Source organism: Cebus imitator, unplaced genomic scaffold (genome assembly GCF_001604975.1).
Source record: "Cebus imitator isolate Cc_AM_T3 unplaced genomic scaffold, Cebus_imitator-1.0 Scaffold268, whole genome shotgun sequence".
NCBI classification, from domain to species: Eukaryota; Metazoa; Chordata; class Mammalia; order Primates; family Cebidae; genus Cebus; species Cebus imitator.
Genome location: NW_016107583.1, coordinates 2,709,925 through 2,735,825, shown reverse-complemented (window position 1 = coordinate 2,735,825; position 25,901 = coordinate 2,709,925). Strand labels below are relative to the sequence as shown.

The following is a 25,901-nucleotide window of genomic DNA, read 5'->3' as shown; positions in this document are numbered from 1 at the left end:
TGTAAGTAGCACCATTGTTAAATTGGTGACCGTCTGTATTCAGTTTTTTACTTTTGCACTTTTCTGGCTGTATAACATGATGTCCTAAGTAGGCCAGAAAATTTGCAAAGGAGATGAAGTTTAAGTGGGAGATTTTGCTGTTGGAGCGTGGAGGACTAGGGGGTCCTTGTTTATTAGAATTCAGATGTTTAGACATCATTAAAGGGAAATTATTATGTGTACTCTTTTTTTTTTAAAGATGGAGTTTCACCATGATGGCCAGGCTGGTCTTGAACTCCTGACCTCAGGTGATCCACCCACCTCGGCATCCCAAAGTGTTAGGATTACAGGCGTGAGCCACCACACCCAGCCTATGTGTACTCTTAAAACCTCTATCCAAAATGTAGCACACTGTGTACCTCTCCATTTTCCTCAGCGATTGCTTTAGAGTTCACTGAACCTCCAAATAGATTTTGGGGAAGAGTGACTAGAAGGTTCAACTGGGCATTGTCCATTTTTCTCCCCAAGACTATAAATGGGAATCTACAACACTGGATCTTGTACGAAGAGTTTGTTTTTAAAATGGAATGGTATTTGCACCTGGGAACCTCTGAATCTCCCTGTACTGTTTAGCTGTTAGTGGCTGCTTTAGAAGTCATCTTTTTTGTTTTAGAACGTAAGCATTTGATTTTTTTTTTTTTTTTTTTTTTTTTTTTTTTTTTTTTTTTTTTTTTTTTTTTTTTTTTTTTTTTTTTTTTTTTTTTTTTTTAGCTCTTGTTCAAACTTGGCAGATAGGCTTTAAGCTTTATTTGGTAGATTATTGTCAAAAAAGATAATTTGATATTTCTGTATTTTCTGCAAGATATGTGTACTTAAAACTCTTCAGAGCCGAAATTGGTCATAATTAGCTTTGCCTGCTAGATGGCAGCACTATACTTGGTTTTTAGAAATATGTTTTACAAGATCCATGTGATTTATTCAAATCTTCACTGTAGTTCTGAGTTTAGATGGCAATTTTGTAAGTCTTTGTCCATTGGTCACTTTCTATCTTGTTTCCTTATTTGGTTACTTAAATCCACTTCATAGGCAAGTTGATCATTTTGTCATTGTTTTATTTTTAAGCACTCAAGTGGCCTTGAATATAAATAAAATAATTTTGCTCATTAGAATTACAAAACAATTGTCGGAGTATCACAATAATAGAAAACTATAAGGTTTTAAAAAAATGTTTGCAATGCCAAGCATTTGTTTATCTTAGAAAATACAGTATTTTATAGAGTTTCCTTTCTTACAGGTCTTTGGGAAAATCGTATATAGATGTGTGTATGTATGCATGCATATACACATGCAGACACTAACAACACAATGAATTTTTACATATGTATACTCCTGATCAAGATTTAGAACATTATCGGAACCCGAGAAAGTTTCCTCATACCCACTCCCAGTCAGTACTCCTCAGAGGTAACTGTTACTCTGACCCCTGTCAACACAGATTAGTTCTGTATGTTCTTGAACTTGATATAAATGAAGTCTTACAGTATGTATTATTTTGTCACAAGAGTTTTTGATGATGATTTAGGCTTGGTTATACCTGAAAGCTAAAGGAAATACAGAGCTAGCTGGAAGGAATTCTGATAGTAGTAGGGGCTCTAGTACACCATTAGATTCCTCCACTTCAGGACTGAGCAGTCAGCCCCCAGCTGCCAGAACTGTTGGTGACTCACCCCTGAGTCTCCCTCTGGAGCTTGCCCTTACTGCAGCTGAAGAGAACTGCCTTACACCTGCATACAGTGACTGATTGAGGGTTATAAAGGTCCTAGTTCAGGACAACATTGCCCTATGCCCACTGGTGATCATCCCAGATAACCCCCCAATAAGCTGCCTGCTCACTAATCTCCATCTCAGAACCAGCTTCATGGATTAGCCAGCCTGCAGTGTAGGTCTTCTGTGCTTCAGTGTCTTCATAGTACTCATGAGGAAACTGAGGTCTTGTGAAGCCAAATGCTAAGTCTTAGCTCAACTTTAAAACTCCATCTCTAATAATCAAGTAATGTTCATTGTCTACTCCATGCAGGGTGCTGTGCTAGGTAGATGATTTCAGAGGATTTGTACACAGTGAAATAAGTGAAATATGAAATTTGTAGCCTATTCAGGAATACATAGTGTGTTCAAGGCAAAACCCAGAATTCAGTTCTAATATCATGCCTTTTATTAGGGAGTTTTCCATAGTAGGTTATATTACCTCCTTACTAGCATGATTAGAAATGTTATTTATAAAGTTTAAAAATACATCCATATTAAATATTAAATTGTTTACAAATTTACCCAGGCCTGCAGTAGTAAGTTCAATAACCAAGTTGTTAGCAGGGTAGGTGAGTTGAAACTTATGTGGAAGGACTATGAATAGTATTTCAGAAAAACAGGAAATCTTGTATGTTTGTTGAAGTCAGTTACATTTAAAAATAAAATTTTTTAAGTAAGACCTATTTAATGGCTGCTTTTTTGGGGGAAAAAAAGTTCAGTTTTTAAACTGAATGAATATTCCTTAGCACTCAGAATTGAGGTTTCATCTATAGAAAAAATACATTTTCATGATTGGCTTATTGTGAAACTTTTCAGATGAAAGTTACAGTGAACACAATAAAAATTAGTGATTTGGTTATTTTATCTACCAAACTGATGCAAATAATTTTAAAGTCATAGGGTTGTAAACCATCCCAGCCTCCACAGATTGATACGTAATTGGGCACACTATTAAACAGCCATCACCCATAACTCCAGTTGTTGAAATTACTTTCTCTTTATTTTTAAAATGTTGATAATTAAGAAGAAAAATTGAGTTAGACTTTTCAGCAAAATTGGCTGGAGAAATCTAAAATATATCTAATTCTATGTTCTTTATTTATATATTAGAATGGTCAGTTTTCCTAATTTGTCAATAATAAAATAACTTCCAACCTTAAACAGTTCAAAGGAGTAAACCTTTATTTTTGTTTTGTTTTATAATTTAAAAAATTTTTTTGTAGAGATAGGGTCTTACTCTGTTCAGGCTGGGCTTGAAAACCTGGCCTCAAGCAATCTTCCTGCCTCAGCCACCCAAATTGCTGGTATTACAGGCATGACCCACTGTGCCGAGCAGGCATTCTTTTTATAGCTACAGAGTAAACTGTTAGTGTTTAAAAATGAAAAGTAGTAATTGATCTGTGATGAGTGTAAGTATATCAGCAACTGACACAAATTTACTGGTAATGGTTTTCTTTAAAATCACATCAGCAAGCATAACTTCTTGAAATTGTTGACAGTAAAGGAGTAATTTTGAGATATTTGTCATCTTTAATTACTAACACTAATTACTAAGCACAGTGACTGGGTTGAATTAGAGATAGTGAAAATCCTGTTTTGACCTTCTCATGCAAATTTTTATAAAGATTGTTTGTATTTATTATTCCTATCATAAAATATACATAAAATATTTTATTCCTTTTTAGGTTGATATTTTATATGTGTTATCAAAGAAATGTTTAAGAAACTAACAACATTTTTGAACTGGATTTTATATGGGTGCTAAATTACACTTTGGTTTTGGGAGAAATAAATAAAGAACAAATTCTGAAGTAGGAGTCATAAACCTAATTGTAAATCCTGAGTGTTTGGATAGGCCAAAGGCCAAAAGTAAGGTTAAGTTTTCTGAGAATATTTTTTTTTTCTTTTTTAAATCAAGTGAGGATCAAATAAAATAATACATATTACATTGTCTTGAATATTGTGTGCATACAGATGAAAGTTATTTCTACTTTGGACTTGTATGTGAAAAGTAGTATACTGCTGTATCATATAGGTGATAAGATCATTAGACTTGCTTATTCCTTTCTGCAAACAGTATTTTACTTTAATATTCAATGTTTATGTATACTTTTCCACATTTGGGGAAATCCTTTCTAAAATATAATAGCCATTTATAGGTAAATTCCTTCGAATTCTCACCAAATGTCTTTATTCTGTAGCATTAGTTCATTTTTTTCTCTTGTTTTTTCCTCAGAAGTATTAGTCATCCTCTGTATAACATTTATATTTATTGATTCATTCATTCACCATTTAAGTGGTTGCAATGTACTGAATATTATTCTGACCATGTCAAGCTCATTATGCAATTGACCCTTAAACATCAGCTGGTTGAGATGCAGACCCTGTCCCCCACCACTTCGTCATGCAGTCAAAAATTCACATGTAACTTTTGACTCCTTTGAAACTTAACTACTAATAGCCTACTGTTGACCAAAAGATAACATATTTTGTATGTTATGTGTATTATATATACTGTATTCTTACAATAAAGTAAGCTAGTTTTATGTTATTAAGAAAATTATAAGAGAAAATATGTTTCTGTTTATTAAATAGAATCCGTTCATTAAGTGTTCATGTTGAGTAGGCTAAGGAAAGGGTAGAAGAGGAGAGATTGGTCTTGCTGTTTCTGATGGCAGAAAATCTGTGAGTAAGTGGACCTGCACAGTTCAAACTTGTGTTGCTCAAGGGTGAACTGTATAATTTTGTGATGAGGTAATGTAGGATCTATAGATTTGTTTTTGTATCACATCATATTAGGCCTCCATAGCTTAGAGGAGCAAAATGAGAAGCTGAGTTATTCTGTTTTGAAGATGGAAGTTGGGACTCACTTATTTGTGGGCCTACATGTTATAAAAGGGTCAGGGGAAGCCCCTAGCATCATTATGATGGTTCTAAGCTGCCAAGGATTCCTGACTCCTTTTCCACAGTGTAGGGTGGTCTCCTATTTCCTTTATAGCTGTGATGGTAGAGCTTCAGTCAGAGTAAGTCTGGGAAGTTTCAAAGCAGTTGAATATTTTACTTCCTAAATGCAGCTTCCTCACAGGCGATGGAACGCTGTTGAAAGGAGAAAAGCCAGGGCTAAGATCTCCCTGTTGCTAGGCTCCCCAAGTGGGTATCTGGGAACAAGTTCTACAGTCAGAGTACTTTAATTATTGCACAATACTTGTATATACTGCACAGGCAGGCAGGCAGGCATACTCACATGCAGAAAAGAAAACATTTCAGTCATTCAGGCAAAAGTCTGTGTTTCACCTGAATCATAAAGACCTTTAGTTTTAGACTCATATTTGTGTCAGTGTTCATCTAAAAGTTAGCCCCCCAAAAACTCAAAAGTCTTTATCATAATTAAATGCATTTTTGTCAGAGGATTTTTACTCTAATTATCAGAATATATATTTTTCTTTACTTTTTATCTAAACATTGAAGAAAAACCATGTTTATCTAAAGTTTAAATGCTTTTATGTAATTTTAATTTTGTAATGATGCTACAATTTCTTGAAACTCAGTAAACTGGACAAGAGTCAGTTTTAATAACTGATAGCCTCTGAGGTTCTCTAAGGACTTCTAAAACTTCTCCTTTTAAAATACTGGTTTTCTTTATTGCTTCTCTTGACATCACAAGATTCACTCTCTGTTACCATTCCTCAATGTCTCTAGTAAGAATCACCAGTAATATTGTGTACTGTTAGAGATGCTCCTGATGGTGGAGTTACTGCAGGTTCAAATGCTGAATTCATTAGCTTTCTGAACCTATGCCTGGTCCAAAAAATTTCCTGCTCTGGACACAGGGTCATATGATGAAACGAACTCTTGAATTCATTTTCCTTCCTCTGAGGAACACACTGTATTTCATAAGTTTATGTGTTTGCTTTATGCTTTATTGTCTTTAGCCATGAGTTCCAAAGCATTTCCTATCTAAATAAATTTTCATAATCTATAAATTGTAATTTTACAAAATTTTAATGTTGGAAAATAGAGGGGTTTTTTTCACTTTAATGTAAATGTTGCGTTATGAGCACTAAGGTCTTATTTTGCTTTTTAGCACTTCAGCTGCTTCATCTAGGCTGGAATATATTTGTTATCACTAATATGTTTAACGGATGAGCCCTTTAATATCTTGTAAGATGCTTTGAAGTGGTTGAAACAAAATCCCATGTAACCTTATAAAGTATAACCTCATCTTCATCTTATCACCCTTCCCTTAAAGATGTTATATGTGATCATTTATTCAGGACCATCTAGAAGCCACTGGCAGAGTTAGTACTGGAACTCAGAGTTCCAGGGCTGCCTTTGCTCAGTGACACCAACTTTAGGTCAGGTGGCTAGTTCTTTGGAGAAGAGAAATAGAATTCAGTTAACCTTGGCATTTTAGAAAAGCAGTTGGTTAAATGTAGAATTGTTTTTAAAGGAATAATTATAGAATAATTAAACACAGAAAAGAAAATCTCTAGCAGTTTCTGTCCTCTAAATTACACAGCATTTGAACCATGTGATATATTTTGGAAGAAGTGGATCCCTTAAGAGTACTCAGAAACTCATAGTTTTTCAGTTCTGCTTTTTTGGGGAATAGTATCACAGTAATAGCAGCTTGACATAGAGCCCCATAAGAGTTGTATAGACTTTATTTTCAGAGAGAATCTAATGTCCTCCACTAGTACTGTGAGCTAGAGAAGCTGTTTCTTTTTTGTTGCTCTGATATTCCTTGCATGGTACCAACTTGTTCCACAGAGCTGTAGGCCCTACAATAAATCTGCTTGGTTAGGGCAGGGTGACAGAACTATCAAGTGTAGACCCACCTGGATTCAGATGAGTTCTAGCAGTGGGGTTGGATCCTTATGGTGTCTAAATTTTATAGATTAACTTTAGAATATTCAGCTCTGCATATAATGATGGCCAAGAAAGATTACTCCCAATTTTGGGTCATCATTGGTTCACCAGGTGTGTGAGGAGACTACCTTCTTCCCAGTGCTTTCTTTGCCAGCATCCCCACTCACCACTTTGTTTCTTTCTGACAAAGGTATGTTTTATTATTGTTATCCTTCCATACCTATCTCATGGAGTAAGTAAATAGCTGAGGATGAACCTAGCTCAAAAGAGGGCAGACACTTTAAAATTTATATTTCTATGACTAACATCTGAGGAAATATTTTCATGCCAAATGAAATGTCTTCTTGACATATGCTTACATGTTTTAAAGATTTTTAGTTAATAAAAAATGTACAATTAATAAGTTTAAAGCTCAGGTTTAAGAAAAAAATCCATAACTATATGTATAATTTAAATTTTATTTTATTTTTTGGACCATAAACTTGAAATACAGAAGTCCAGTTTTACACATAATATAGAAGAGGGAGGGAATGATCACTTTACCAAATAATTATTTATTTACCAACAAATTTATAGAAATAGTTTGTTAAAAAGCAAGTTCCCTTAATACAGTTGAAGTACTTGCTTTTACAGACATAAGTCATATAATGCATATAATACAAAAAGGCATTTCAGGTATACTTGTTTGTATACGAGTGTTTTAATAAAGTGAAATACTCAAAACAGTAATTTGCGACATAAAAAGTATAAGCTGGCCTATTGCTTATTGGTGTAACTCTAAGGAGTATTACATAAGAATTGGTCACAAATGTTTATTAGGTAAAATACAATATTGAGTAAATATACAATAATTATTTCAAATCTACTTTGATAATGAACCCATCGCAATATCTAAAGTGTTAGTTTTATTAGATGGTTTTTTCTTCCCAGGTTTTAATTACAACAAGGACGGCTGCTGATAATTTTAGCACCCAGTATGTTTTAGATGGCAGTGGCCACATACTTTCTCAGAAACCTTCACATCTTGGTCAAGGTAAGAGAGTAGATTTGTATACAAACATTCTTTACCTTTTCTGTCTTAATAATGTGTTTTTAAAAAAAGTACTCCTTGAGTACAAATGTATTGCTTTGGGCTTGGCCCTGATAAAGGCTAGTTAACTTCCAAGTAAACATTCAGCCTTTACTCTAGCCACCAATTTCTGAAATATTTAGAATTGTTCTCAAAAGGAACTGTATAAGAGACTGGACACCTCCATGGACTAGTTACTCTTCTTTAAAAACTAAGAGTATTCATTTTACCAGTGTTGGATCACCAGTGTCATCTTTATATATGAAGGTTAATATTTTATTGAAACATATAAAACATAATGGATTTGGTAATAATGGTAATAAGCCATACCCTAAAGAGATGATTAAATAAATTAAAATATATTTGTTTATTTATGGAAAACTTCAAACATATGCCTAAGAAGTTACAGCACTTATCACTCAGTTTCAGTAATTTATCAACTCATTGCTACAGTTTTTTCATGTAATACCCTCACCCATTTCTGCCTTTTCTGTATTATTTTGAAGCAAATACATGTATTAATTATTGTTTCTACTTGTAATGTAGTTATATAGTGTTTTATATACTTTTATGTAATGTTATTACATTTTAATTGATATCTTACTTTTTTTGTGGCATTTTTTTTCTATACACTTGGTTCTCACAGTGCATTTTCATTTTTTATTTTTATTTTTTTCATGAGACAGGGTCTTACTCTGTCACACAGACTGGACTGCAGTGGCGTCATCTTAGTTCATTGCAATCTCTGCCTCACAGGCTCAAGTGATCCTCCCACCTCAGCCTCCTAAGTAGCTGGAACTACAGGTGCACACCACCACCAAATTTTTGTACTTTTAGTAGAGACAGGGTTTTGCTATTTTGCCCAGGCTGGTCTCAAACTCCTGAGCCCAAGCGATCCACCTGCCTTGGCCTCCCAGAGTGCCGAGATTACAGATGTGAGCCACCACGTTTAGCTGATATGTTATGTTTTTAAGTTTCTCTAAAAACTATTTACTTACAAGGGTAAAAAAGATCTCTTTGGGCTTGAGTTTCACATATATCCTTTAATCTTTTTCTGATAATGTCTAATAATAGGATGATTAAGAGACTGTTAAAGTTATTACTTCTTTAGAGTCATGTTCAAAATAATTATTAGATCTGAAAAGGGACTTGTGTGTTTTGTTGTTGTTGTTTATACTGTATATTGTCTGTGGTTTCTTCCTTCAGTTTTAATGTCAAATTGAGTTTATTTTTTCAAATGAATTCTGTCTTCATTTCATATGTAAAATATAAATTTCTTACATTTTAATACTGGTACCAAATTCTTTCACTCTTTCTCTTATTTTGTAAATCCTTAGCTTAATTACCAATTACTTTTTGCCCATTAGAATTGATATTTTTGTTCCACATAAAGAAAAGAGTTAACAGAAACTCCTAAGGCAAAGCACTTTTTTTCTCATTTATTCATTTAATGAAATTGAGCTCAAGTCTAACAGCTATTTTATTTGACATAGACTAATACAAATATTACATATATTTTAATTAAAAATAATAGATTATAATACTTTTATTATATATCAAAGGTTAGGACAGAGAGAAGGCATTTTTAAAATATGATTCCTCTCTAGAAATACTCTGACCCCAATTCTTACGAGTTCAAATTAGGAAACCATTAGGAGATATTTGAGTGGCTATCCAGTAGAGTACTTTGAAGTAATCTAGTCGCCTTATAAAACTTAAAAGTATTTATTTTTATCTTAGTAGTAACCAGTCTAATCTGGATGGCCAATGGGTTTGCATCACTCATACTTCTCATGCTTTTCTTTATTCATCTCCATGGGAACTATGAAATAACAATACTTAGATATGGAATCCATCTGATCTTTGCCCTTTCGCTGTTGATTTTCCTTTTCCTGCTGACCTCAGTCTTCTACCTTAAATAAGTGAGGTATGCATATTAAGGAATATCTGTCGTCAATAAATGAACTTTATTTTCTTCAGTACATTTCTTTTATCCCAAGAAACAAGATTAAATACTTAGAAGGTCAGTAGTTACAAAACTACTAATTGCTTTTCATAACTCAGTTTTTTCACCTAATTATAGTTGATTGGTTAGGAAAACAGCAGAAAATCAAAGTCTTAATTTTAAGTTGTTCTAGATGGATGTATCTACAAACACTTTCAAAAGCTTTTTATATTTATATTGCCTTAGTGCTGATAGTTTTTGAGTGATTGAATCACATACTCACATTTCACCAGCTGTCATTTAGCTTCCATTTAAATATTTTCTGCGTAAGATAAAATTACAGTTCAACCATCCTAATTTATACCTGTACGTGTAGGGTTCTTGGACTAATTTCTGCTGTGAAGTGAACATCCCTGCTTAGCATTTACGTTTCATATTATCCGATGTAATGAAATCTGTGGGTGGCGTAATTGTAGGTAAAGAAACAGCTTAAAATTTTATTTAGGCATTGTAAAATTTTTACCCCCTTAAACATATTTTATTATTATTTTGAGACAGAGTCTCACTCTATTGCCGACTGGAGTGCAGTGGCATGATCTTGGCTGACTGCAGCCTCCACCTCCCAGGTTAAAGCAATTCTTGTGCCTCAGTCTCCCAAGTAGCTGGGATTACAGGTGTATGCCACCACGCCCGGCAAATTTTTTTTAGTAGAGACAGGGTTTTGCCATGTTGGCCAGGCTGGTCTCAAACTCCTGATCTCAAGCAATCTGCCCACTTTGGCCTCCCAAAGTGCTGGGATTATAAGCGTGAGCCACCGTGCCCAGCCTATAAAATATATTTTAAAATGTTTAAAAATAGTTAACTAGAAATTCCAGCTCTGGCTTTTCTAGGTGTAGATATTTGTTTTCTGAATTAATTTAGCCATTTAAAATGACTTACGTGTTTAACAGTATGTCACCTTAAGTTGCCCTTATCTTCTGTTCACTTCCATTTTAAAGCATTTTTTTAAACTAAAAAGAAAAACCTCTATCGTTTAGATTATTGTACCAAGTACATGGAGTAAATTATTTGTGTTAGTCCTATCATTTTCTGTCATCACATCTATTCTCTTTACCCTGGGTAATCAGTATCAAGCTTTCTAAATTGATTTACCCTCCTGGATAAATTCTTTTAATACCTTTCAGTACTTCTGCCTTAGAAATTTCTCATATATCAAAAGTATATTTAAAGGGCTCTGATCAAGGTATTTCCTTTCCCCGCCGTGTTACTAAAGTAGAACATCATGTTCTTTGTAAATTTCTACTGTGTGTGATTGCGCATGTATTAAAAGATCTTTGCATCTTAATTTAAGAATGGAACTTTTATTCATTAAATATTTTAAGAAAACATTCTGGTGTATTCAAGCAACCATACCTTTACATTGGGAATATAAATAGCTGCCATTCTAATAAATGGCATACCATAGGGTCATGTAAAAATGTAACAGGGAGCATATTACAAGACTGCAGTTTAATTTTGGTGGTCGTAGGATGTGCTAAAGTTAGAGAGCTGAATGATCTTCTTGTAAAACATAATAGTATAATGGGACCTCCTCCCTATTGGCCAATATTACTTGGTACTTTTAAGGAAGCACATTTCTTTTTTGTTTGTTTTTCGTTTTTTTTTTTTTTTTCTTGAGACAGGGTTCATTTGGAATCAGAAAAGACTTTTCCATCAGTATGTTTTATTCAAACATATAATTCTCATTATGCTCAATTGGCTGAATGCAGTGGCTCATACTCCAGCACTTTGGGAGGCCAAGGTAGGCAGATCTTGAGGTCAGGAGTTTGAGATCATCCTGTCTGACATGGTGAAACCTTGTCTCTACTAAAAATACAAAAAATTAGCTGGGCGTGGTGGCTGGTGCCTGTAATCCCAGCTACTCAGGAGGCTGAAGCACGAGAATCACATGAACCCAGGAGGCAGAGGTTACAGTGAGCCAAGATTGTGCCATTGCACTCCAGCCTGAGCAACAAGAGCAAAAATGCATCTCAAATAATAATAATTCTCAATTTAATTTCACAGGATATTTTTAGGTGATAAAGCAATAATTTATCAATATACAGATTAGGCATAGTGTGGTCCTAGATAGACAACATATATTTAAAAATCAACAGGTATCTCTTTTTGCTTTCATATACACATTTATATTTTGCCCTCTTGATTTCTGTCTTCTGTCTATTGCATGCCATTATATTTGTCATCTAGGAACTTACAGACTAGTGGGGAACACAGATGAGTGAATAATGACAAAATGAAGCCACTGACTTCTTAAAGAGAGGTTAGGAAGTTTTTCAGAAAAGATGATGTTTGAGTTTGAAGGTGGTAGGAGTTTGAAGATGATAGGTAAGAAGACATGGAGTATAACCTTTTGGCAAGAGAAAAATGATGGATACAGATTTCAAGAGACCATTACTATCTGTGTAGCAATGGAGGAAAAGCATAATTTTTTAAATTTGTATACGTTAAACTATGAAGAACTGTGTCACAGAGAAGTTTAAATGAACTGAGCCCAAGAGAAAGACAACCTCTTCCTAGAAAAGAAGTGCCTGGGGGCTATTTGCATCCCTGGGAGCATTAACTGAGTCTGGAGGAATAGGTGGATAAAGGTGCAGTCCTTCTGTAAATGAGGGATCTTTTATGGTACTAGGAGAAACCAGCTGAACTTTTAATAGCCACTGGTGGGCTGACATGACTGATTGGAATATGGGATCCTCAAACAGGGCTAGTCCACCCCACACACTGAATCTCAGCAGGACTTTTGTTGAGTAAAAAGTGATTAAGAAAATTGGGACTGAGCTAGAGAAAGAACGATCTTAAAGCCTTCCTAGAGGAAGAGACCTGATTCCATCTTCAAGACATTTGAAACCAGAGGTGAACCGAAACTAAAAGGTTCAACTCAGATAACTCCTGGTTAGATTGAAAAGATCTGTTCTTCACCCTACTTGCTTGGCAGGAAACAAAACACTTTTTCTGGGAGAAAATATTTTCTTCTTCGGTATCTATTGTTCTTTTATACACAAGTTTTGGCAAAAGTAAAAATTTTGAGAGACTTGAGGAAAGGAAAATGGGATCCATAATCAAGAGAAAAAACAGTGTAAACAAACTCACCAATAACCCAGATGTTTGAATTAACAGACAACAACTTTAAAAAAAAATTATGTTAAAGAATTTAGAAGAAAAGATGGTCAAAATTGGTAAGAAGGTAGCAAATTTCAATGGAGAAATGGAAACTAAAGAAATGGAAATTCTAGAATGAAAAATGTACTATATCTGAAGAATTAATTGGATGGACTTATTGGAGTCAGGTCAATAAAAATGATGTAGACAAAAGCACCAAAAGTAGAATGAAAAAAGAGCATCAGAGACCTATGGCAACATTAAATGGTATAACATGTGACTGAAATCTCAGGAGAGAGAGAATGGGGCAGAACAGAATTTGAAATGAAAATATCTGAGGGCTGGGCACGGTGGCTCACACCTGTAGCACTTTGGAAGGCCAAGGTAGGCAGATCACTTGAGGTCAGGAGTTTGAGATCAGCCTGGACAACATAGTTAAGCCCTGTCTCTACTAAAAATACAAAAATTAGCCAATTTTTTGTATTTTGGCACATGCCTGTAATCCTGGCTACTTGGGTGGCTAAGGTAGGAGAATCTCTTGAATCCAGGAGTTGGAGGTTGCGGTAAGCCAAAATCATGCCACTGCACTGTAGCCTGGGCCATGGAGTGAGACTCTTTGTCTCCCAAAAAATATATAATAATAATAATTTTAAAAAAGATTTAAAAAAAGGAAAATGTCTGAGAATGTTTCAAGATTTTTGAAAAGTTGTAAAGTCACATACCAAAGACAGTAAACAGAACCAAGTGGAATAAAAATAAACAGAACCATAGCTAACCACATCATAATTGAATTGCTGAAAACCAATAATGTGTTGGACAGGACTGTTGTTAAGGCTGTACATTATACTTTAATTGGAAGTGCTTTTTTTTTTAGAGAGTCATAAAAATATGGTGCTGTTTACAGCTTTCAGGAAATATTAAAGGCAGCCAGAGAAGAAAATAACATTGAATTCAGAGGAACAACAAAAATGACAGCTGATTTCCCATCAGAAACATATAACCCTCAAAAAATGGAATGACATCTTTTAAATATTTAAAAAAATTTTGGCCAGGGACAGTGGCTCATGCCTGTAATCCCAGCACTTTGGGAGGCTGAGGCAGGCGGATCATCTGAGGTCAGGAGTTCGAGACCAGCCTGACCAACATGGCGAAACCCCATCTCTACTGAAAATACAAAAATTAGTTGGGTGTGGTGGTGCACACTTGTAATCCCAGCTACTTGGGAGGCTGAGTCAGGAGAATTGCTTGAACCCAAGGAGGCAGAGGTTGCAGTGAGCCGAGATGGTGCCACTGTACTCTAGCAGCTTGGGTGACAGAATGAGACTCTGTCTAAAAACAAAAAAGAATTTTTTTTTTCAATTTAGACTTCTATAACCAGTAAAAATGCCCTTTAAAGAATGAGGACAAAAAAAAGGCAATTTCATACAAATAAAACAGAGAGAATCTGCCTCCATGCACAATAAGAAATTCTAACAGAGTTTTTAAGCCGAAGAAAAATGATTCTACACAGCAACCTGAATCTGCAAGAAGGAAAGAAGAGCACTAGAAAATGTGTGGAAAAAAAACGGAGAGACAGAGTATTTTTAAAATTTATTTTACTAAAACAAAATCAGCATACTGTGGAGTTTATAACAGAAAAGTAAAATATATGACAAAAACTTTACAAAAGGTAAGAGTAGATGAGGTATCCTGTTATAAAGTTGTGAATATATGTTATATGCTCTAGATTAACCACTAAAAGTAATAGAGTTATTTAGCTAAAAGCCAATAAAACGAAGTACTAAGAATGATGTGGCAGAGTTCAGTGTGAGGATTTAGAGTAGTAGAAGCAGTAAATTTAGCTTAGAAAATGGTAGCATAGGTCTTAGATTATGAAGGGCCTTTTATATCATGCCAGGTAGTTTGTACCTTACCATTGTAAGCCGTTGGAATTTATTTTAGGCAGAAGGTTGATACGATGTTATTTACAAAATTAACTAGTAGGATTGATAGTATGTTATTTATGAGATTAACTGATAATTTCTATTGTAAATTTTCTTACTGTAAGAGATACTAGAACTACTAGGGTTTGAGGGGAGGGAAAGGACTTTACATAAATTTAAGAGAGACTTTTAGGATAGAATAAGATAGACCTATAAGACTTATGCAATATTACAGTAAGAAGTAGAGGGAAGAATCAATTTAGTCTGTAGTATCTGCCTTTGGAAACCGTTAGATGTTGATGTTATATGGGAAAAAAAAGGTTAGGTGTAGTATCAGACCCAAGGAAAAAGATAATGACTTCCGGCCTGAGTGTGGTTGATTTCAGATACTTTGAGGATAACCAGGTGAAGATACTGAGTGAGCATCTGTCTATAAAACTTAAAAGAGGCCAGGTGCGATAGCTAAAGCCTGTAATCCCAGCACTTTGGGAGGCCAGGGCAGGTGGATTTCAAGGTCAGGAGTTCAAGAATAGCTTGGCCAATATGGTGAAACCCCCGTCTTAACTAAAAATACAAAAATTAGCCAGGGGTGGTGGCGCGTGCCTGTAGTCCCAGCTTGGGAGGCTGAGGCAGAAGAATCGCTTGAACCCAGGAGACGGAGGTTACAGTGAGCCGAGATCTCGCCACTGCACTCCATCCTGGCAACAGAGCCAGACTCTGTCTCAAAAAAAAAAACACAACAACAACAAAACTTAAAAGAGTAGTGTAGGTCTTAGTTAATCAATTCTAAGATGCACATTTTGTCACATTTGACATCCTAAAAACAAATTGTGGCTTATAATTAATGGCCTCCCAAAATCCTTTTTGGAAAGACAGCAATTTTGTATGTTCTTATTGTTGTATCAGTTGAGTTTTGTGCAATATTGATAATTCATGTGTTAATTGAAGGAATAAACATCTTCATATTTTATTGCAACAAATGCTTTATGACACTTAAAAAGGGAAATAATCACAAGTAAATGAAGTGAAGCTGTGTTAAATGCCAAAGGATTGCTGTCATATGCAAAGCATTAAAATTGATGGCACCAGAAGAAATTGCCACATTTATGGGGGTAAAGAAATTTGAAAGCAGTGAGAAGGTGATGTGACCATTTCATGTGTTGCACAGGACTGATGTTAAGGCAGTGTATCATAGTTAAATTGGAAGTGTGTGTTTTTTTTTTAAGAGATTCACAAAAGTGTGAGTGCTGCTTGCAACTTCTGTGAAAAGAATCATTGGCATATAGGTAGTAGTTGACGACAGGAGAATGGAGGAAACATGTAGGGAAAACAAATAATGAAGTGAGGTCTCTGTGAATAGGATCTGGTATGGATTCCGGTGTGTCTGTGTTTTCCGTTAAGCATTGGAGGCAGAATGCATACCTGCTGTAATTGCTAAATGCATGCACTTCTTGATCTCCATCAGCTTCTGCTCCAAAATTTGGCAATGACCTGTTTACTTTCCTAAGGCAAAGAATAGTAGCACCAAAGTGTTACTAGTGAGAAATGCCATGGCGTTCCAAGGAATTTAATCCAGCCTTTGGAAGTGATGTGTGCTGTTAAGCCAAGGAAATGCTCTACATAAAAATAGAGGAAGACCCCTCCCCCCACCAAAATCGTTAGTAATGTTATATGCTGACGAGGACCCATCAAGAAAAAAGCAGGAAAAGATCAAGTGTGAGCAAAATAGGAATATTGCCCTTCCTTTAGTCTTTTTCCACAAAGATCTTTTCCCTCCAATCTTATTTTTTATAGTAAATTTCCTTTCAAAAATTACAAGTGCTATGTGTCTTCCATAAATAAATAATTCAAATACAAACTTTATTACTTTCTCTTATTTTCTTTCTTCAATATATTCATTTAAGACTTTTTTAAATGCCGATAGATTATTGGTCATTGTTTAAGGTACTAGGGATATAATGGTAAATATGGTAGTCCTTTGCTCTCTTACTTGTATCCTAAGAGGGGAGGCAGACAAAAGTTTTATCAACTAGTGACATTTTCTAAAAAGAAAGGAAACATAGTTCCAGTGTAGAAGGAGCAGCCTTGGATAGGGCATTTAGGGATGGATTTTCAAAAGACATACTCAAGCTGAGATCTGAAGGAGTTAGCTATGGCAAGGTTGACAGAAGAGCGTGTACAAAGGGTCTGTGGTGGAAACAAGTCTGACGTGCTGTAGGAACAGAAGGAAGGACATTGGTAGGAGAGAAGACAGCCATGGACCAGGTTATGTAGGATCATGTAAGCTTTATACCTCTTCCTTCCCACCCCTCTTCTCCAGTTAACCAGTGTTACTGATATGGTTTGACTCTGTGTCCCCACCCAAATATCATCTCTAATTGTAATCCCCATGTGTTGAGGGAGGGACCTGTAATCTCCACTTGTCAAGAGAAGGTGGCGGTTGGATCATGAGGGTGGTTTCTCCCATGCTGTTCTCAGGAATAGTGAGTTCTCAGGAGATCTGATGGTTTTGTAAGTGTTTGACAATCCCTCCTTCATATACTCATACTCTCTCCTGCCACCTTGTGAAGAAGGTGCCTGCTTCTCCTTCTGCCATCAATGTAAATTTCCTGAGGCCCCCGGAGCCATGTGGAGCTGTGAGTCTACTTTGTTTACAGATTACGCAGTCTGGGGTAGCATCTTCATAGCAGTGTGAGAACCAAGAGACTAATGCTGATAATAGTCTAATAATAGTTTATAACATTGAGTTACAAGCTATTGTTAGGCCTTCTCTTACATTATATATCTTTCTTTTCATGAATCCTTATTTAAGTTATATTGGAAAGTGTACCCACATTAGGATCTTCTGTTTACAGTCAAACTTTTAAGATGCTTTGCTCACCACATTTATTTTCTCATCATGTCATCATAAAATGTGTTTCTTTCCCCCTTAGAAACAGGGCCTTGCTCTGTCACCCAGGCTTGAGTGCAGTGGCACAATCATAGCTCACTGCAGCCTTGAACTCCTGGGCTCACAGGATACTGTCACCTCAGCCTCCCATGACACGGTGGCATGTACTACCATGCCAGGCTAATTTTTTATTTTTTAAAGACGAGATCTCACTTTGTTGCCCAGACTGGTCTCTACCTCCTGGGCTCAAGCCATCCCTACTGCCTAAGGCTCCCAGGTAGTTGGGATTATAGGTGCATCCGCCACCTGGAGAAATCTCTATTTTGATATTATCGTCATTTGGTTAGAGTTTATCTTCCATTATTTTCATCAAATACATTTGGGTGATATGCTTCTGGATCTTTGCAAGTCCAAAAATGTCTTTATTTTGCCCTATACCTGGGTGTCAGTTTCTTAATTTCTTCCTAATAGTTTATAAATTGTTTGTCTTCTAGTGTTATAGGTGAGAAATCTGATGTTAGTCTTGTATGAAACTTGTTCTTTCTGTATGAGAGTTTGTAAAATTCTTTTCTTGTCCTCAAAATTTAGAATTTCCAATAGAATGTAGTTTTTTTCAAGATATTCCTCCTTATAATGAAGTAAGCTCTTGAAATCTGCACTTAAGCCTTTAACTCCAGAAAGTTTTCTTCTATTATTTATTTAACTACATCTCCATTTGTTTCTTTTTCTCCTTTTACAACTTTAAAACTACAAGTAATTTCTTTTTCTCCTCTTGGAACTTTAAAACTACATAAAATTTTACACAAAGGTTTCAAAGTCTTACATGTTCTTTATGATTACCATTTTCTTTGTGTTTTTGCCCTGTTTTATAAGCAGTAGGACAAAGATTGACCTATTGCAGCAACTTTAGCCTTTTTGACTGATTCATGCTAATAAATAAATTTTACGTGGCAACCCATTTCACACATAGCTAATCAAAACAATGTCATGACATATTTATTCTAACTATAGGTGATGCACTCTGTTTTTTTATTCTATTTTATTTAAAAAGAAAACAAAATGGTCGTTGTTAAATACTAAATCAGTGGTTCTCAACCAGGACAACTTTGTTTCCCAGGGAACATTTGGCAGTATCTGGAGATATTTGATTGTCACAACTAGGGAGGATGTTACTGGCATCTAATGGGTAGGAGGCCAGAGATGCTGCTAAACATTCTGCAATGCTCAGGACAGTCCCCCACAACAAATTATCTGGCCAAATGTCAGTGCTACCAAGGTTGAGAAACACTACACTACACATTTATTTCATTACTCCTCAGTGTAATGATTCTCTACTCTCTACATTCACAAGAATCACCTGGGAAGATTGATTTCATAACTCTGAGACTAACTGGTGACTAGTAGTTTTAAAATGTTTCATTCTTCAGTGTTTTAAAAATATGGACCTATCGTATATGGCTATGACAAACATTCATTCCTAATTTTATATGGCAGTGGTCTTTTTTTTTTTTTTTTTTTGAGTAAAAGCCAGTGGTTAACCTGATAGTACAGCAGTATAATATTTACACCTTTGTTCAGCTTTTCAGTTAAATTATAAGTTAAGGGAATTCTTTTGTTAGATTATCCTGTGTTTTTGAATGTTGTTAAAAATGAGGTAAATTAAACTAGGTTACTAGATATTATTTCAGGCAAGAATTTCCAGTGACATAAGGTTATTACATACACTGTGTAATCTTATATCTCCTGTAGATTGTAAAGTCCAGAGTAAGCACCATTCCCAGGTAGTTTGAGCACCAGCAGATTTCTTACGATACTGCATTCTCATAAGCACATGTTTCTCCGCAGTGATAGAAGCAAGATTATGCTTGTTTAGACCACATAGAAGAGGTCATACTTCATAGTTCAGTATTGTTACAAATAGTAGAGTCTAGCATGGAATCAGAATAGTTTGCAAAGTTGGGCCTTTGGGTTTCTAGAATTGGAGGAGAAGGCTTTCAGTTATAGAACGGGTTAATTACAAATTGTATATGGATTTGAAGATCTGTGAAGTTCTTTCCAAATCTAAATATGTTTTTATCTTGTCTGCCAATAGGTACAACCGTAACTGCTTTAAGATTATTTAAGAATCTACCTGTAAGAAAGCAGTTTTACTCAACTGCTAAAAAATGTAAAGATGAAATAAAAAAGATCCAAGATCTCCTTATGAGCTATGGTATCCTTAAACCTGACTTGAGGATTGTTTTTGTACATAACAAGGTAAGCATTATTTTATTTTTATAAGTTTTTTGGTATATGATATAATAAAAAGAACAATGTTTATTTTCTAAATCAAAATTAGTTAGATACGGGCTATGACTAAATGTTTGTGTGCCCTCACAAAATTATTTGTTGAAAACCTAATCACCATGTGATGTTATCAGAACATGGGGCCTTTGGTGAGTGAAATTCATGCCCTTAAAATAAAGGAGACCTGAGAGGGCTACCTGCCTTTTTCTGCTGTGTGAGGAGGCCACTACATAGTCAGAGGCACCATCTGTGAACCAGAAAGTGGGACTTCACTAGACACCAAGTCATCTGGTACCTTGATCTTGGACTTTTCAGCCTCCTAAATTTTGAGGAATAAATTTCTATTGTTTATAAGCTACCTGTTTATGGTATTTTGCTATAGCAGCCCAAAGACAAGATGTAAAGTCTTTTTTTCAAAATGTTAGTCCACATTTGTTTAGTTTTATCTTTATTGCATAAAGAGTATCTTTAATTTGTTGCCCAATATCTATATGAAATATGATTGAACCTTTCATTTATTAATCTCTAAAATCAGGGATTTCCCCCAACAGACTTTTTCATCTAAGAAATGGCTTGAGTGCTTACTTTTATCAGGTGTTATAATCTGGAAATACGAAAATGAATAAGACGGGTTCTTTTCCTTTAAAGACTTCACAATTTAGTGACATTTTTCACCTTCTAAACGGTTTATTCTTTGGAAGAGTGTGTGTGTCAGGAGGATACAAGTGTAATTTTGTTACATGGATATGTTGTGTAGTGTGAAGTCAGAGCTTTTAGTATATCCATCACCAGAATAACATACATTTTACCTTTTAAATAGTTTGTCATCATCCAGCCTCCTCCCTCTCTAACCCTTCTGAGTCTCCATTGTCTGTCATTCTACATTCCACACTCTATGTTCATACATATGGTTTAGCTTTTACTTTTAAGTGAAAATATGCAGTATTTGTCTTTTTCTGAGTTTCACTTAAGATAATGACTTCCAGTTCCATTGTTGTTGCTGCAAAAGATGTGATTTCATTCTTTTTTATGGTTGAATAGTATTCCACTGTGTATACAGACACATTTTCTTCATCCAGTTATACACTGATAGCACTTAAGTTGGTTCTATAAATTTGCTGTTGTGAATAATGGTGTGATAAACATATGAGTGCAGGTGTCCTTCTGATATAATGATTTCCTTTGGGTAGATACCCAGTAGGGCGATTACTTGATCAAATGGTAATTCTATTTTTAGTTCTTTTAGAAATCTCTGTACTGTTTTCCATAGAGGTTATACTAATTTACATTCTCATCAACAGTGAGTAAATGTTCCCTTTTCTCTGCATCCTTACCAACATCTGTTGTGTTCATCTTTTTAATCGTTGCCATTCTGACTAAGGCAAGATGATATCTCATTGTGGTTTAATTTGCATTTTTCTGGTGATTAGTAATGTTGGGCATTTTTTCATGCACTTGCTGGCCATTTGTCTTCTTTTGAGGAATGTCAATTCATGTCCTTTGCCCACTTTTTAATGGGATTTTTTGTTTTTTTTGGTTTTGATTTTAGTTTTTTGAGCTCTTCATACATTCCGGATGTTATCTCTGTTGGAGACATAGTTTGCAAATATTTTCTCCTATTCTGCAGGCCACCTATTCACTCTGTTGATTATTTCTTTTGCTGTGCAGAAGGTTTTGAATTTAAAGGAAACTCCACCTCCTTTCTTTCCATTTTTTGAAGCTGGGCTGATAAGAGAAGGAAGTCATCTTGTTGTTTGATGAATCTTAAAGGAAAGGTTTATATGTTTTCTAATTCTGTTTGTCTGATGAAATTTCACATGGGTATCTTGCAGGAAAGCGAACTACACAGCAGTGTGGAAACCTGATGTGGAATAGGGAATTGACATTTATTGAGGGCCGACACAATGCCAGGACCTGTGCTAGGTGCATTTAGTTTTCTGTACTCCTCACAGCAACAACCAAGTGATGTAGGGATTGTATCCGTTTTGCAGTTGTTCTCTGAATGGAACAACTACAAATTCAGATAGGTTTAATACTTTGCTCATTGTTATGCAACTAGTAAATTGAGATGGGATTTGAAACTTAACATGCCTTCAGAGTGCTTTACACGCTACTGTGTTCTCTTCCTTTTTCTTTCTTTCTTTTTTTTAATTGAGAGAGTCTTCGTTCTGTCACCCAGGCTGGAGTGCTGTGGCACTAACACAGCTCACTAAAGCCTTAGACTGTAGCAGTCCCTTCCACTTCAGCCTCCAGAGTAGCTAGGGCTGCACATGAATACCACCATGCCTGGCTCATTTTTAATTTCTTTTGTAGAGATATGGTGAGGTCTCCCTATGTTGCCTGGGCTGGTCTCAAACTTCTGAGCTTTCAAGCCGTACACCCTCCTCGGCCTTCCAAAGTGCTGGGATTATAGGCGTGCGTTCCTATGCCTGATCTTTTTTCCTCTTTTAATACTACTTTATATTTATATAGTTCTTTCCCAGGTTTCAGAACAGTTGCAATAACTTTGTGAGCTAGAAAGCATTATCTCTGTTTATATGGGGAAACTTAAAGCTCAGAGCAATTCAAGGGGTTGTTTTATATATTATAGTAATAATGCTGAGGTCAGAACCCTTTTTGATTCCGTTTTCTTGTCAGGAAGATTATTAAATAAAGCCATGGTAGAATGTTGAATGATTTTGATCAAAATCTTTGATCATTTAAAATAAAGAAAAAAATTAAGACTAGCAACCTATTCCTGCTGGATGGAGCTCAACCAGATAATACCTTGAGATCCCTTCCAGCTCTACAATGCTATGATTCCTCAGGATGTTGATGGATGGAAGCTCATCCTACTAATAAAAATAACCCTATGGCCTCTGGATCCCAAGGATATTTAGTAATAATTTTGTTTGTCCCCAAATTAGTAAAAAGCCAACATCAGAAAAAACATAATAATTAGGAAGAAAAAACAGATGAAAAAGGTAACATATAAAGAGAAATATGAAGTATATATTTGTAAAAGAAAAGTGAGCAACCTTTTGAGTAAGAAAATATAATAAGTGAAGGCTAGGTACGGTGGCTCATGCCTGTAACCCCAGCACTTTGGGAGGCCTAGGTGAGTGGATCATTGAGATTAGGAGTTTGAGACCAGCCTGGCCGACATGGTGAAACCCCATATCTACTAAAAATATAAAAATTAGACGGGCGTGGTGGCAGCTGCCTGTAATCCCAGCTACTCAGGAGGCTGAGGCAGGAGAATCGCTTGAACCTGGGACATGGAGGTTGCAGTGAGCCGAGATCGCACCACTGCACTCTAGCCTGGGCGACAGAGTGAGACTCCGTCTCCAAAAATAAATAAATAATAGGTGAAAATAAGATTATTACCTCACATGGTAAAAATGAATATATAGAAATATTTGAAATGACATGAGAGTTCTTACTCATTTTAAGTCAAATATATGCCTTCTAAGGTTTTTTGAGAGGTTTATATCATTTTCCCAACCAATGTAAGATTATCAATGTAGGCATTTTCTTTAGAAATTGGAAGGCAGGGGCCTTGGCCTCCGCCCGCCTGCACATCCCCCCTGCATGAGGGGGCAGAGGCGGGAGAGGTGGGGTGGAGGTGTTGGTGCTACCACATCTGGGCCACGGTTCCCAGCCGTGGCGCGGGCAGTGGAGGAGGTGGGGCTGGCGCTGAAGCCAGATCCAGATCCGGTGCCATGCACCCTGGTCAGTGCAAGTCCGATGCGCCTGGAACTTAAACTGCGGGGCCTAGGGACCTTACTAGAAAGATAAAACCTGATGGAACTCCTGTGTTTGACCCAAGACCACTCACAGTAGTGAACTGGAGTCAGAATACAGCTACATTTTCTCCAGCCGTTTTCCCAGCATCCTGGAGAAGGCTTGGTTTTGAGGCCTCTTTGTACTGCTGACTTAGAGATTTTTTTTTAAGGTCTGGGGTCAGCTGACAGACACTGGAGTTGCCAGCCCTGAGCAATTTATGAAGTCTTTTAAACATATGAGGAAATCTGGAGATTATTATGCTACAGTTGCAGAAGATGTGACTCTAGGACAGATTGTTGCTACAGCAACTCTGATAATAAAACATAAATTCATCCATTCCTGTGCTAAGGGAGGAAGAATAGGAGATGTTGTCCTTAGTGATGAATGCAGAGGGAAGCAGCTTGGTAAATAGTTATTATCAGCCCTTTGCTAAGCAAGAAACTGAACTGTTAAAAGATTACCCTTGAATGTCTACCGGAGAATGTTGGTTTCTATAAAAAGTTCAGATGTACTGTATGTGAAGAAAACTTCATGTGTCAGAGGCTTCCAAAGTAAAAAATCGTATAAGAAAATTGTCAAAGGAGCTTATGCTTCAAGGCCACAGTCTTCCTAGAGTTGAAGTATTTTGTTGCTGCAGCCAAGTGACCTCCATAAATACTGGATTGAAAAAATACTGTAATACTACAAATATAATGACATTTACAAAATTACTTTGGGCTGCTGGGACATGCTGTGAATTTAGATTACAAATGAATATTATAAAAGGGATGATTTTTAACCAAAGGCATCTATTTTTAACTTGAATATTTTCTTGCATTGTATTTTTCTACAAGTTTGGCTTCATTTCTGAATGGTGTTCAAGAGTATGGGTAATAAGGAGTCATGTCTGCTGTCTGTGTTGCTCATTTTTAAAAAATATATATATTGAATAAAGGCTGTTTCTTATCAAATGCATACAATTTAATATTTTTGTTTCAAAGAGACATCTCAGTATATTTGGGGGTTTATCGTTTCCCACATACTAAGGCTGTTTAAATTAGTTGTTATAACTAAACATAGTGTAGTCCAACATTGGCTGATCCCAATACAGGCAAACTGGTCAGCCTTTTAAAGAAGTGAAGAAATGAAAATTATTTGACAAGATTAAAAGTAAAACAATTTAAATGTCTTACTAAAAGTTTATGTAGGTCTATGTAGATAAAAAAGTACAACTTGTCTTATCTGTGAATTATAATTATTCATTTGTTAAAAACACCTAAGAGCAATTATAGTGGGACATCAAAGGTACTTTTTAAACAGTGAATTAGCAAACCTCAGCACATGTGTTTCTACCCTGATTTTTTCTTTTCATGGATATCTGAAGCCTTTCTTCTGAGTAAGTTATTTTCAAAAATGGAATATCACAAAATTGAGTGAAATACAATACTTAAAAATATATTGTACTGGATTTGTCAAATTCATAAAATATTGATGGAAGCTTTACTTTTTAATGTAGCACTATTCTGGTCATTATCCTGGTTTTTTTTTTTTTTCTATTTAATTATTTTTTAAAGTTAAAGAATTAAATACTTTAATGGTTCTAATCGTTTGCATTCCATGATTAAACCTGTTTGTATGATGGAAAGCCTTCCATTAGAAAAAAAGAAATTGAAAAGGAGTATTTATAGTGTACTACATTTTATTATTTTTGGAGGACACTATAACAGAACTTATATTTAGCAAACACAAGTTCCTTTATAGCCTTCAGTAATTTCAGATGCAGTTAAATCCTGGAGAGTATGTTGAGAGTATTATACAGTGTGAAAGTAATACAGAGTTACCAGAAGTCTTTTTGTAAAATTAAGTATTAGCTATTATTATACATTGAAATCATGGACTGACTTAGAACAAGCCGCCTATGTTCAAGCTTTTTTCTCATATTAGATTTTTAAATTTTTTATATATTTTTAATAGTGCTATCGCACCTTTAAAATGTTAAAATATATTGTTAAGCCTCCCAAAATAGCATTGACATTATAAACCTTTTTGAACACTGAGTCCTACTTTGCTCTTAGCCTTTTTCTTTTAAATATGCCTGCTTTCATCATTCTTTTTTATTTATTTTTTATTTTTTTATTTTTTTTATTTTTTTTTTTTGTTTTTTTTTTTTTTTTTTTTTTTTATCATTCTTTATTTACTTTTTTAAAGAATTTTTTTGTCTGCTTAAAATTT

The 25,901-nt window shown here is 35.3% G+C and overlaps 1 protein-coding gene and 1 pseudogene across 5 annotated transcripts in view; both read left to right on the top strand.

Annotated features, from left to right (window-relative positions):
- The window catches only part of PMS1 (PMS1 homolog 1, mismatch repair system component), an 87,497-nt gene that overhangs the window by 14,197 nt on the left and 47,399 nt on the right, over positions 1-25,901 (top strand). For 3 of the 5 annotated variants that reach the window (XM_017500719.2, XM_037728559.1, XM_017500718.2), the window contains 2 exons: positions 7,585-7,687; positions 19,732-19,895. In XM_017500719.2, coding sequence (XP_017356208.1) covers positions 7,585-7,687; positions 19,732-19,895 — 267 coding nt within the window. Of the gene's footprint in view, positions 1-4,380; positions 4,475-7,584; positions 7,688-19,731; positions 19,896-25,901 lie in introns of those variants that run through there. The other 2 variants (XM_037728560.1, XM_037728561.1) reach the window with 2 other exon arrangements.
- LOC108284073 lies at positions 23,496-24,644 on the top strand (annotated as a pseudogene).